The 13,115-nt window shown below is 56.0% G+C and overlaps 2 protein-coding genes across 4 annotated transcripts; one reads left to right on the top strand and one right to left on the bottom strand.

The window, feature by feature from the left end:
- Positions 1–708: 708 nt before the first annotated feature.
- FIBP (fibroblast growth factor (acidic) intracellular binding protein) lies at positions 709–5,601 on the top strand. Of its 2 annotated transcripts, none has more exons than XM_011965215.1 (10): positions 709–912; positions 1,114–1,312; positions 1,520–1,646; positions 2,807–2,907; positions 3,867–4,000; positions 4,342–4,450; positions 4,528–4,591; positions 4,880–4,966; positions 5,047–5,144; positions 5,479–5,601. In XM_011965215.1, exons 1-10 carry the CDS (start codon positions 828–830, stop codon positions 5,546–5,548), a joined length of 1,074 nt encoding a protein of 357 aa, XP_011820605.1. In that variant the 5' UTR covers positions 709–827; the 3' UTR covers positions 5,549–5,601. The 2 variants fall into 2 exon arrangements, with proteins under 2 accessions (XP_011820605.1, XP_011820604.1); XM_011965214.1 differs by having other exon boundaries at positions 3,867–4,021.
- Positions 5,602–5,780: 179 nt separating this feature from the next.
- On the bottom strand, positions 5,781–9,696 carry CTSW (cathepsin W). Of its 2 annotated transcripts, XM_011965212.1 has the most exons (10): positions 9,574–9,696; positions 9,229–9,313; positions 8,003–8,116; positions 7,193–7,347; positions 6,996–7,092; positions 6,833–6,913; positions 6,618–6,743; positions 6,385–6,449; positions 6,097–6,303; positions 5,781–6,014 (listed from the first exon to the last, which is right to left on the bottom strand). In XM_011965212.1, exons 1-10 carry the CDS (start codon positions 9,658–9,660, stop codon positions 5,904–5,906), a joined length of 1,128 nt encoding a protein of 375 aa, XP_011820602.1. In that variant the 5' UTR covers positions 9,661–9,696; the 3' UTR covers positions 5,781–5,903. The 2 variants fall into 2 exon arrangements, with proteins under 2 accessions (XP_011820602.1, XP_011820601.1); XM_011965211.1 differs by having other exon boundaries at positions 5,782–6,303.
- Positions 9,697–13,115: the final 3,419 nt, after the last annotated feature.

The following is a 13,115-nucleotide window of genomic DNA, read 5'->3' as shown; positions in this document are numbered from 1 at the left end:
CCTGGGCGACAGAGCGAGACTCCGTCTCAAAAAAAAAAAAAAAAAAAAGAGAGAACTGGTGGATGTTAGGGTTATCACTGAGATAGCGACGCAGGAAAGAAACAAATGGGGAGAGCGAGAGGTCTGTCTAGAATATGTTGAGCTTTTGAGGGGCTTACAGGAAGACTGTGGACAGACTTGGCCAATAGGCGGCCCCTCCGGATGTGAACTTCCAGGCAGAGCTCAGAAGGGCAGAATTAGAGACGTCAGTAGCTCGTGGGGATGGGGGTGTGGTTAAAACCAAGGTGGGAGCAGGCGCCCCAGGCCCAGGAGAGGTGCTCATGCGCAGGATGGACAAAAGGGTCTCCAGCAAGAGCCCGAGGAAGTCGGGGCATACCCCATTTTTGCGGAGAAGAGATTTAGTACAGAGCCCTGTGAAACCCCCTAAGTTTAGGATACAGGTCAAACTTAGGAGGTCCCGAAGAGGGCAGAGAAGGTGGGAGAAAAGCCAGGAGGAAGTGAGGGGAGAGGTTGCGGGGACCGTGCAGACGAAAGGAGGAACTCCCTTCGAGCTCCTGCAGACCGCCGCGGGGAGACAGGACGCAGGAGCCCGGGACTCCCCCTCCCGGCGGGAGGAAGCGTTGCTCCTCCGCGTAGTCCTCCCCCTCTCTTCCCTCGCCTCTCCCGCCCCGTCCCCGCCCCCACTGGCTGTGTCCCGGAAGTGGTCCTATGCTGGGTCCGGATGCCCGGAGCGGAATCTCGGCACTCCCGGAAGTGGCCTGGAGGCGGCGCGCCAGGCCCGAGCGGTGCTCCCTCCTGCTCGGGCCGCTGCGGCCCCGGGCGTCGCCATGACCAGCGAGCTGGACATCTTCGTGGGGAACACTACCCTTATCGACGAGGACGTGTATCGCCTCTGGCTCGATGGTTACTCGGGTCCGTCAGGGGCGTGTGGGGAAGCCCGTCAGCGGAGCGGTTGTTTTGAATGGGAGAGGGGGCGGGGCTAGGACTTGGTCATCCTTTAGGGAAGTGGGCGAGCGCCTGGGAATAAGGGGTGTTATAGGGATCGGGGATGGAATCCCTTAAGGGCTTCTGGCGTCGGCGGGGCGGGACCTGATGCTAGCGCCCAATTTCCAGTGACCGACGCGGTGGCCCTGCGGGTGCGCTCGGGAATCCTGGAGCAGACGGGCGCCACGGCAGCGGTGCTGCAGAGCGACACCATGGACCATTACCGCACCTTCCACATGCTCGAGCGGCTGCTGCACGCACCACCCAAGCTACTGCACCAGCTCATCTTCCAGATTCCGCCCTCCCGGCAGGCACTACTCATCGAGAGGTGCTCACCCTGTGGGATGGTGGAGACATCAACCAGTCTGACTGTATACCCATTTTCCCAGCTGAAACAGGCCCAGGGAGGGATGGGACTTACCCAGCCATCAGAAAGTTGAGAGCAGAAGGGGTCAGACCCAGGCCCTGCCAGGCCCCGCCAGCCCCCCTTTTCTCTCTTTTATGGGGGGTCAATGGTGTTGTCTGACTCCACAAGGTACTATGCCTTTGATGAGGCCTTTGTTCGGGAGGTGCTGGGCAAGAAGCTGTCCAAAGGCACCAAGAAAGACCTGGATGACATCAGCACCAAAACAGGCATCACCCTCAAGAGCTGCCGGAGACAGGTGGGCACTGCACCCACACAGACACAGCATCCCATTTGCACTTCACTCGCTCCCTTTGACCACTGCCCCAGCTCCAGCCTGACTGTGGCAGCAGCTTCATACCTAGTCTTCTCCTCCCTTCCCCTTTCCCCCCCCTTTTTTTTTTTTTCCTTTTTGAGACAGAGTCTTGCTCTGTGCCCCAGGCTGGAGTGCAGTGGTGTGATCTCGGCTCACTGCAACCTCCGCCTACTGAGTTCAGGCGATTCTTGTGCCTCAGCCTCTGCAGTAGCTGAGATTACAGGCATCTGCCACCACACCCGGCTAATTTTTGTATTGTTAGTAAAGACGGGGTTTCACCATGTTGGCCAGGCTTGTCTTGAACTCCTGGCCTCAAGTGATCATCTGCCTTGGCCTCGTAAAATGCTGGGATTACAGGCGTGAGCCACTGTGCCTGGCTCCCTGTTGCTCCTTCCAAGCTATCCTGTACTGTATGGCCAGAGTGACCTTTCAGAAGCCCAGATCTGACTTTGGGCTCCCACTGCGTCCTGGGTAGCAGCTGCACTTCTTGGCTTTGACCTATAGACTGTCCTGTGATCTTGTCCCTGCAGACCTCTCTAGGCTTACATTTCTCCAGCCCCCAGGCTTTCCTTTACTCATGTTGCTCTGCCTGGAGGGTACTGTTCTTGGCAATATCTACATCTTGAAATCCAAGACAGGAGATGAGATGCCACCTTCTCCACAAGCCTTTTTGGTACGCCAGGAAGAAGTAACCCTTCTGGGCCTTTGATGCCTTTCTTTTGTATCTCCTGTGAGCTTTCTGTTTATAGCTTAGCATTTGTTTTTTATTTTTTAGTTCCTGGGGCTTAGCCAGGAAAGTCTGTTCCAACTCAAACTTGTGAGGATCTGGAGAGCATGGTGCTAAAATGGGGTTGGATTTAGAGATAAGATTGAGTAAACATTTATCCAAGGCAAGATACGGCAGGAGCTGCTAAGCATTTGAGTTGATAACAAGTACTAATAACCAATAGTTGGTTGAAGGAATAACAGATGCTAAATCAGCACTTGCCGACTGGATAGGTGGATGGGGAAGGGAGGGATGTTCAGTAAGTGGTTTATTGGGTGAGCGACATGGTGGACACTCTGACCAGTCCTCTCTTCTATCTACCCTAACTGCCCTGCAGTTTGACAACTTTAAGCGAGTCTTCAAGGTGGTAGAGGAAATGCGGGGCTCCCTGGTGGACAATATTCAGCAACACTTTCTCCTCTCTGACCGGTTGGCCAGGTGAGGAGCTAGCCACCTCCCCATCCTGCACACTACTTCCCTGGGCCCTGAGGCTTGTCCACCTTCCCTACCCCAACCCTTCTGACCTCCTTAGTATGCTGGGGGAGTGATTATCCCACTTTTGGTCTGTACTTTTTTTTTTTTTTTTTTGAGACGGAGTTTCACTCTTGTTGCCCAGGTTGGAATGCAATGGTGCAATCTCGGCTCACTGCAACCTCTGCCTCCCGGTTCAAGCAATTCTCCTGCCTCAGCCTCCCGAGTAGCTGGGATTACAGGCTTGAGCCACCGCACCCAACTTGGTCTGTACTTTGGACCAGACTGACCTGGATGCAAAGCACAGTCCAGCGATTTCCAGTTGGGCTGTTGAGAGATGCCATATGTAAAGCCATGGCACAGCCCTGGCACTTAGGAAGTGCTCAGTAAATAGTAACTGTTACCCTTATGGTCTCCCACTGTATGCACTAGGAAACTTGGGCTGGAACCTTCTCTTCGCACAGATGGGGAAAGGGCGTAGAGAAGTGACTTGAGACATGTCACACAGCAACTTGAGGCGGAGAGAGGCCAGAACTCGGACACCCAGCTGAGGTTGCAGCTGCTTCCTAAGAAGGATTTTTTTTTTTTTTTTTTTTTTGAGAAGGAGTCTGGCTCTGTCGCCCGGGCTGGAGTGCCGTGGCCAGATCTCAGCTCACTGCAAGCTCTGCCTTCTGGGTTTACGCCATTCTCCTGCCTCAGCCTCCCGAGTAGCTGGGAACACAGATGCCCGCCACCTCGCCCGGCTAGTTTTTTGTATTTTTTAGTAGAGACGGGGTTTCACCGTGTTAGCCAGGATGGTCTCGATCTCCTGACCTCGTGATCCGCCCGTCTCGGCCTCCCAAAGTGCTGGGATTACAGGCTTGAGCCACCGCGCCCGGCCTAAGAAGGAATTTCAAGCCCTGAGGACCCTCCTCTCTTCTGTGTAGGGACTATGCAGCCATCGTCTTCTTTGCTAACAACCGCTTTGAGACAGGGAAGAAAAAACTGCAGTATCTGAGCTTCGGTGACTTTGCCTTCTGCGCTGAGCTCATGATCCAAAACTGGACCCTTGGAGCCGTCGGTGAGGCCCCCATTGACCTAGGTGCCTGGATGTCTCCCCATCCTCAGGACCTGATTCCCCACCAGTAGTTTCTCCCACAGGCCCCCAGTTCCCAGCATTCGCTCCTGTTCGCGGCCCACACCCAGGCTGCCTTGCCCATAGAATGTTTTCCCACACACAGCTTGTCTGCAGACAGAGGGCCTATTGCCTCTCTGTGGCCCGGGGCATGTCACTGCATCTCTCTGACACTCCATTTCCTCTTCTGTCCCTAGGGGGGAAATGAAGTATTGGGTGAGGAAAGGCTTAGGCTATCCCAGAAGGGGATTTTATCACCCACCGCAACCCCCTTCATGGCCTCATAGACTCGCAGATGGATGACATGGACATGGACTTAGACAAGGAATTTCTCCAGGACTTGAAGGAACTCAAGGTGCTAGTGGCTGACAAGGACCTTCTGGACCTGCACAAGAGGTGACCTTGTAGGGGGCCATGGGGCAGGGCCTGCAGTAGGGGCCCAGGTGGCTATAGGTGTGACCCTGTCTCTGCAGCCTGGTGTGCACTGCTCTCCGGGGAAAGCTGGGCGTCTTCTCTGAGATGGAAGCCAACTTCAAGGTCTGTGGTCCCATCCAGCCTCTGGCCTTTGGCATCGTCAGCCTCCAGTTCGCCACCTCTACTGGGCAACTCTGCCCCTCCCAGAGACTGGCCGGCAGGTGGCGCTGCTGCTCCCTCTGGTGGCTGCTGACGGTGGCTGCTGACGGGAGCAGCTCATAGACAATGGGGACTTGGTTGATGGAGGGAGGTGGATGGATCTGGGGAGGGACCTACTCCTCCCCCAGCTTCTGTGCTCAGCTCCCAACTTCTGGGGCAGAAAGCAGAACTCCAAGGATCCCTGCCCCACAGAACCTGTCCCGGGGGCTGGTGAACGTGGCCGCCAAGCTGACTCACAATAAAGATGTCAGAGACCTGTTTGTGGACCTCGTGGAGAAGGTGAGCTGTCGTGCCTTCTGACACCCAACCTGGCCTGTTCCCGGCCTAGACGAGTGCTAAGTATTCTCTTGGGCCCACAGTTTGTGGAACCCTGCCGCTCCGACCACTGGCCACTCAGCGACGTGCGGTTCTTCCTGAATCAGTATTCAGCGTCTGTCCACTCCCTCGATGGCTTCCGGTGAGCAGTCCTGTCCTCCTGTCTAGCTTGGCCTTGCCCCAGCCTGCCACCTGCCAGGACCTCACCTCCCGCAGACTCAAGGTTCCTCATTCTACTACCCTGGGGGTAGGACCAAAGCTCTGGCTCCCCCTCTTAGAAGCTGTGTGATTTGGGGCAGGTTTCTTAACCTCTCCATGCCTCAGTTTCCTCGTATACAAACTGGGGTTCATCATGAGAAGAACTGTAAGAATTTTCTAAGGGCAAAATGAATGAAGGTGTAGAAAGCACTCAGGGCAGGGCCTCCACCATGGTGAGTGTTGTGAAAACTCAGCTGTCACTGTTCATGTTCTTACAGACACCAGGCCCTCTGGGACCGCTACATGGGCACCCTCCGCGGCTGCCTCCTGCGCCTCTATCATGACTGAGGCCCCTCCCAATGTCCCGCCCACACTGACAATAAAGTTGCCCTGAGTTTGGAGACTGGTCCTCGCTCCGGGGAGCAGGTGGGGGGCGTGCAGATGTGCCTGTGTCTGTCTCTGAGCACCTGGTGTCCGTGTACAAGGATGGACATTTACAGTGGCCTCTTGGGAACTGGGACATATCTCAGGGAATGGTGACTGTGCTCCGCCCATCCACCAGAAGAGTCCACTCACAAGCCAGAGGTCTTGTCTTGGTTTATTCAGGCTGTATTGAGATTGGGAAGATGAGCAAAAACCTGGGGGTAGGGCTGGCGAGGAGGCAGCTGGCCTAACAGGACAGAGCTGAGGGGGCCAGGTGGGTTCAGGGAGGGCAGGAGACTCGGGGCTTCACATCCGGTTTCTGCACACGGGCAGTGAGCGGGAACCTGGTGATGCCACAGGTATTGCTCCCTCGGTGCAGCCGGAAGTAGCCCTAGGAGGTTAGGGGACACAGGGGTGGGAAGGTGGGAAGAGGCCTGTTCTGCCTTGCCCCTCCCCCAGTAGATCACACTCACCTTCTCTCCCCACTGGGCGCCCCAGGAGTTCTTCAGGATCCAGTATGGGGTGGGGTGTGGAGGCTGAGGCTGAGACTGTGATGAGACTGTCTCTGCCCATATCCCCTCTGACTTGAGGCTGCCAAAACCCACCAGCAGGACAGAGTGGTCCACAAGCTGGGGGTCACAGGTGGTGGGTGTGGCCTTGATCACACCTTTCCGGTATAGCTGCAGGGGGTGGGGGCGGAGGGGCTGAGTGTAGGGCCAAGTCCCCTGTATTCCCCTCCCCCGCCAGCTCTCCCATCCCACCTGCAGGGGCTTCATGTTGATGGTCACGGTGATGGGGCCGTAAGTGGCCAGGTACTGGGCAATTCCTGGGGACGGGAGCATCATCAGACCCTTGGCATGTGGGCGTGTCGGTTTCTCTCTCGCTCCTTCGCTCCTCCCACCCCCTCTTGTCTTCTAGCCCAGTCACCCAGTGTGTCTGCCTCTGCCCCGGTGTCTGTCCCTGCCGTCCGCCCATGTCCCTGCCCTGCCCGCACTGTGCTCGCTGTTCTGCAGCATGATGAAGTCCTGGATCCAGGCCACCTTGTGGTACTTCTTGGCGTGGCACCCTTGGGCTCTGACTTTGCCCTGGAACGGGTAGTCCTTTTCACTGGCCAGGCCGCCTGCAGATAAGCAAGACAAGGGAGGAGGCTCCGCTCCTGCCCACCCTGTCCCCCTGCAGATGCACAGGGTGGCGGGGCAGTGCACTCACTGTTGTTGAGAACAGTTATGAACGCGTCCCAGACGAAGCCACCACGGCAGCCATCCCCACAGCGACCACAGTCCAGCAGTTCTGGTGCAAGAAGGGACAGTGTGGGTGACCAGGCCCCTAGGCCTCCCTCCCCTGTCACACCTGCACCCTCTGTCAGCCCTACCCTGCACGGAGACATCCACGAAATCCCAGAAATTGACGCGCCACAGGGCCTCTATGTTGCCTGCCGCTGCCATGGCCCAGCAGCAGTTGCAGTTTTTCTGGAGGGTGAGAGGGTGAGGCGGGGCTAGGTGTTCGGGCCAGGCCCCTCTCCTTCCCACCACTTAGCTGAATTAGAGCGAGCTGGGTAGGGGCAGATACCTGGTCCTTGATGGGTGAGATGGCACCGGCCACCTTCCGCCAGTCACAGGTGAAAGGCACTGACTCCTCTGGTTCTTCGGACCCTATCTCTCTGCCCATGCCGGGAACCCTTCCAGCTGCCCTCCGATACCCGTAGAGCTGGCCAAACTCCTCCTCTGGGGAACAGACAGGGCCACTGAGGTCTCTGTTTTGACCCCTTCTCCCTGTTCTGCCTCTCCCACTCCAGCTGTTGGTCCCATAATGCCCTGAGGGGCAAAAAGGCAAAGATAGGTCGGGTGTGGTGGCTCACGCCTATAATCCCAGCACTTTGGGAGGCCAAGGCAGATGGATCACTTGAGGTCAGGAGTCCAAGACCCCATCTCCACAAAAAGTAGAAAAATTAGCTGGGTGTGGTTGTGCGGGCTTATAGTCCCAGCTACTTAGAAGGCTGAGAGGTTGGGGGAATTGCTTGAGTCTAGGAGGTAGAGGCTGAGTGAGCTGTGATTGCACCATTGTGCTGCAGCCTGGACAACAGAGCAAGACCCTGTCTCAAAAAGGCAGGGATGCTGAGCCTAGAGAGGCTGGACTCCCTGCTGGGTGCTTCCGTGTAGCTGCTGTGCTGGCCCCTAGGCTGGGCTAGGACACAGGGCTACAGAGATTCTGCCCCTGCACTGGGTGATTTGATACCAGCACCCAAGCCCCTGGTCCTCAGGGAAATGAATTTCCTTCCCTGGGAAGTGAAAATTGAAGGTCCACTGGGTCCAGCTGCCAGTGTCCCTGGGGAGACCGTTTCCCCAACCACCACCTACAGGCCAGAAAGGTTAATGGTACCTGTGAGGTCACTGAATGGAGTCACCCCAAACTCAGCTGTGCCCAAGTCCTCCTCCTGCAGCCGCTGAGCCTGGGCCAGGTTGTGGGCAAAGATGTCCAGGCGGCGAGCATGCTCTGGACCAAGAGGGAGTTGTCCTAGGCTGACTCCCAAACCCTCAGGGGCAGGAAGTAGCCACTGGCTGGGCACCCTTCCACCCACACCCACCCAGTTGAGCACTGGCTCCTTTCGTGTAGCTCCTACAAGGCCCCACTGCAGATACCCAGGCCCAGGAAGTGGTTCCCCAGCCCACCTAGGGTTGGGTTTTCCCCAGAGGCAGCGAGAGGACCATCTCTGGCCACCCTGGGTAGGAAGCCAGGTAAGGGGTCTGGTGGTGGTGACTCAAGGAAAGGATGTGTGGCCAGAGACCAGCTTCCTGCCAGGCCACCTCCTTTACACCTCTGACCACAGGAGGAGAGCTGGAACATGACGGGGAGAGGAGACGACGGCACGGGCAGCCTGGGCTAAAAGGCACACGCAGACCAGCCCCCTAGAAAGATCAGTACAGCGAGAGGGCAGGGGCAGGGGTTAGATCATGGGCTAGAGAAGAAGTCCCCAACGTGGGGACAAAATGGGTGTCCTTGGGTGTTTGCTGAATGAACGAATGACTAGGTGGTGGCCCCCTGCCCACTGCCTGGAATCACAGGGAAGTGACTGCGGAGCCAGGGCATCACGTAGGACTAGGGCAGGACCTCACCCGCTGCCACTGCCCTCCAGATCCATAGCAAAGAATGATCCTGGACCCACTCATGCTTTCAGGAAACCAGGGAGCACAGGCCCAGCCCTGCCCTGTCCTGCTGAGTGACCTTGGCCATGCCTGTTCCCCACCCTGAGCTTCAAGTTTTTCATCTATTACAAAGTGGGATGGCTGGGCTCGGTGGCTCACACCTGTAATCCCAGTCCTTTGGGAGGCTGAGGCAGGTGGATCACCCGAGGTCAGGAGTTCAAGACCAGCCTGGCCAACATGGTAAAACCCTGTCTCTACTAAAAATATAAAAGTCAAGTGTGGTGGTACATGCCTGTAATCCCAACTACTTAGAGGCTGAAGCAGGAGAATCGCTTGAACCCGGGAGGAGGTTGCAGTGAGCCAAGATGAGGCCATTGCACTCCAGCCTGGTCAACAAGAGTGAAACTCCGTCTCAAAAAAAAAGTGGGGGCTTGGAGTGGAGATGTATGTGCCCTGTGATACCTTCTGGGCTCAAGTAACTCCGGTTGAACTGGATCTGGAACAGCTTGAAGGCCTCTTTCAGCTCCAGCGGCTGAGGACCGAGGTCCTGGCAAGGAACCAAGGGTAGAGAGGGGCAGTGGGCAGAGGAATCATTGCTGGGGCCCCACCTTAGCTCCTAGCCGTGCAAGGACTGGGCTAGGGGTCAGCCAGTTAGCCTTCTCTGTCTTCCCATGGGCCCTTGGGCACGTCAGCCCCCTCTCCAACCTCAGTGACTCTCTCTGAAAAATGAGAATGACAGGCCAGCTGTTTCTGAAGGGGTGGCCCCAGGCGTGGGACTGGCAGCTGTAAGGTTTTGGGAGCACTTACCTGGGCCCTAAGGGAGCCTCTGATGCCTTGGGCTAGGCCTGCCACCAACAGTGCCAGGAGGCAGGAGGGGTGGGTAGTCAGTGCCATGCTGGTGCAGTCTGGAGAGGCATGGAGGCAGGAAGCCGTGCAGATGGAGGAGGAGGGTGTGAGGGCGGGGCTGGAGAAACCACGAAGGGGAAGACAGGTTTGGTGGGTGAGGGGTGGACCCCTAGAACCCACAACTTGCTCAGGCCTTCAGGCTTTCAGTCCTCTGCCTGTCTGCTCCCCAACCCACCCCTTTTTTCTTTCTTTTTTTTTTTTTTTTTCCTACCCAGGTTGGAGTGCGGTGGCACAATCTGGGCTCACTGCAACCTACACCTCCCGGGTTCAAGCAATTCTCCTGCCTCAGCCTTCCAAGTAGCTGTGACTACAAGCGTGCACCACCACGCCCAGCAATTTTTTTGTATTTTCAGTAGATACAGGGTTTCACCATGTTGGTCAGGCTGGTCTCGAACTCCTGACCTCAGGTGATCCACCCGCCTCAGCCTCCCACAGGGCTGGGATAACATGCGTGAGCCACTGCACCTGGCCAAAGGAACCACTCTTGCTCCTACTATGAAGCTCAGTCACCTCAATGGCTGCCTCTTTCAAGAAGCCTTCCCTGCTTCCCCAACCTCTGGTAGAAGCTTTGCAGCCCCTTCAGCCCAGCTGCACCTGTGCCCATTGGGCATCTGCCTCCAGCCACACCAGAAGGGTTCGGTTTGCTTGTGTCCTCGGTGCCCAGGATAGGGCTAGGCATGGGGCAGGCTCGCTTGGTGTTTGTTGACTGAACAGTTGATCATCATAAGTTGTAAACAAGAAAGCAGGCTGGGCACAATGGCTCATGCCTGTAATCCCATCACTTTGGGAGGCCAAGGTAAGAGAATCATTTGAGCTCAGGAGTTGGAGACAAACCTGGGCAACTGAGCAAGACTTCATCTCTACTAAAAAAATTAAAAAGTTAGCCAAGCATGGTGGTGCTCTCCTGTAGTCCCAGCTACTGGGGAGGCTGAGGCCAGTGGGATTGCTTGAGCCTGGAAGATTAAGGCTGCATTGAGCTATGATCATGGCACTGCACTCCAGCCTGGGTCCAAGATCCTGTGTCAAAAAAACAAAACCAGGCCAGGCGCGGTGGCTCACGCTTGTAATCCCAGCAGTTTGGGAGGCCGAGATGGGTGGATCACCTGAGGTCAGGAGTTCAAGACCAGCCTGGCCAACATGGTGAAACCCTGTTTCTACTAAAAATACAAAAAAGTAGGTGGGCGTGGTGGCCGGGTATCTATAATCCCAGTTACTCGGGAGGCTGAGGCACGAGAATGACTTGAACCCGGGAGGTGGAGGTTGCAGTGAGCCGAGATCGCGCCATTGCACTCCAGCCTGGGCAACAAGAGTGAAACTCCATGTCAACAAAACAAAACAGGAAAGTGCAGAGTCAGAGTCCAGGAGCAGCCATTGCTGCTAGTGCCTCCCGTTCCTCATCCCTCCCATGGTCTAGGGATGAGGATAAGGGGGCTGAAGAGCCAGAAGGATAACTGTGAGCATCACAGACAGAGGGAGGCCAAAACTTAACTTGTGAGGTCAAGGGCTGGGCAGCAGTATTAACACCCATTACTGCTGTCTTTGTTCTAAGTGGGTCCTTGGGCTGGAGACCTCCCTTCTAGGAGTTCAGGCTGAGAACTGGTGACCAAGACCAGAGAAGGGTGTGAAGAGCTGGCTCTCTACGGTTCCATGGGGCGGGAGACAAGACAGCTGTAATCCTGGGATTTATTCACTTACATGCTCACTACTGCATTTCTTTATTAGGATTCCTCCCAGAGTCGTGAGGCCACACTTTGTCGCCCTGCCCAGAGAGTAAGCCAAGGGGCTTCTCTGTTTGAAAAGCATGCTGCTGCCTTTATTGAAATGCCGTGGACAGACCATCCCCAGAGTGGTGCCTGGCCCTGTGGTTCTAGAGCCCAGTTACGGGCCCCAGCCAGGCTTGTCCTGTTGTATGACTGATGGTTAAGGCTCCATGTCAGCCCTCAGAGGTGGAGGTCCCAATGTGGGTCTGTTGTGATGGTAGGATGTGGGAGGCCACGGGGAGGAGGGATTGGAGGTGTGGGGCCCAGTGGCCTTCCTCTGTGATCCTCTCTTTCCTTCCCTTGAATGAGAGCTCCCAAGGCCAGGAGGTTTGGGTCTGTTTTTAGTCAGTGCTGTGTCCCTGGTGCCCAGCACCACAGCATCTGCTTTACAGTGGCCACTCAGTAAACATTTTTTGTTTTGTTTTGTTCTTTTGAGACGGAGTCTCACTCTGTCGCCCAGGCTGGAGTGCAGTGTCACGATCTCGGCTCACTGCAACCTCCGCCTCTCGGGTTCCAGCGATTATCCTGCCTCAGCCTCCCAAGTAACTGGGACTACAGGTGTGTGCCACCACACTCAGGTAATTTTTTTGTATTTTTCATAGAGACAGGGTTTCACCATGTTGGTCAGGCTGGTCTCAAACTCCTGACCTCAAGCAATCCACCTGTCTCAGCCTCCCAAAGTGCTGAGATGACAGGCATGAGCCACTGCGCCCGGCTGAGTAAACTTGTTGAGTGGATCAGTGAACTTCCTCCACCCACTCACTGATTTGTCCATTCACCCGCCGACCCTGCAGATCCCTGCTGGCACCCAGTAAGGGGTAGGCCACGGGCACAGGGGCCTCACTGCCTGAGAGGAGCTCACTACTTGGTCGGAGAGAGACACTGATCCAGTGGTGTCTGGGACCTTGAAAGGGACCCAGTGCAGAGCAGGCCAAGGCAGGGAAAGTCACTGAGGGTGCAGAGGACCGGGGAGGCATTCTGAGGAGGCAACTCCAAGTGGGAGGCTCACTCAGGCTGGATAGTGCAAAGATGGAGGTTCAGGTCCAGGTTGTGCACCAGCCGTGCACTAAGTCATCCCCCCGGGCCTCATGTCTTCATCTCTAATTGGCAATGACAATTCTCAGGCTGAGGCTTGAGTGGAATGATACTTAGTGGAGCACCCAACACTGTGGCACAGAGTGAGTGTTCGCAGGGCGGGTGCTTCATGCTCTAATATGGGGCAAGGAGTTCAGCGGGTCTTGAAGTCCATGGGACATGAGTGCAAGTCCCATCCTTCACCTGGGACAAGTCTCTCAGCCTCCCTATCTGTGAAACGGGGTGATAGCAGCACCCCTTTCCTGCCTTTTTTTAATATTTCCTTTTTTTGAGACAGGGTCTTGCTCTGTCGCCCAGGCTGGAGTGCAGTGGCACGATCTCGGCTTACTGCAACCTCCACCTCTCAGGTTCAGGTGATTCTCCTGCCCCAGCCTCCTGAGTAGCTTACAGGTGTTCACCACCATAGCCAGCTAATTTTTGTCGTTTTAGTAGAGTTGGGGTTTTGTCATGTTGGCCAGGCTGGTCTGGAATTCCTGACCTCAGGTGATCCACCCACCTTGGCCTCCTAAAGTGCTAGGATTACAGGCATGAGCCACCATGCCCGGCCTATTGTGGTATTATTATTATTATTATTATTATTTTATTATT

The sequence above is a fragment of the Mandrillus leucophaeus genome, unplaced genomic scaffold (genome assembly GCF_000951045.1).
Source record: "Mandrillus leucophaeus isolate KB7577 unplaced genomic scaffold, Mleu.le_1.0 Scaffold718, whole genome shotgun sequence".
Lineage (NCBI taxonomy): Eukaryota > Metazoa > Chordata > Mammalia > Primates > Cercopithecidae > Mandrillus > Mandrillus leucophaeus.
Note: the sequence above shows the minus strand (reverse complement) of the source record. Positions and strands in the feature narration are given on the sequence as shown.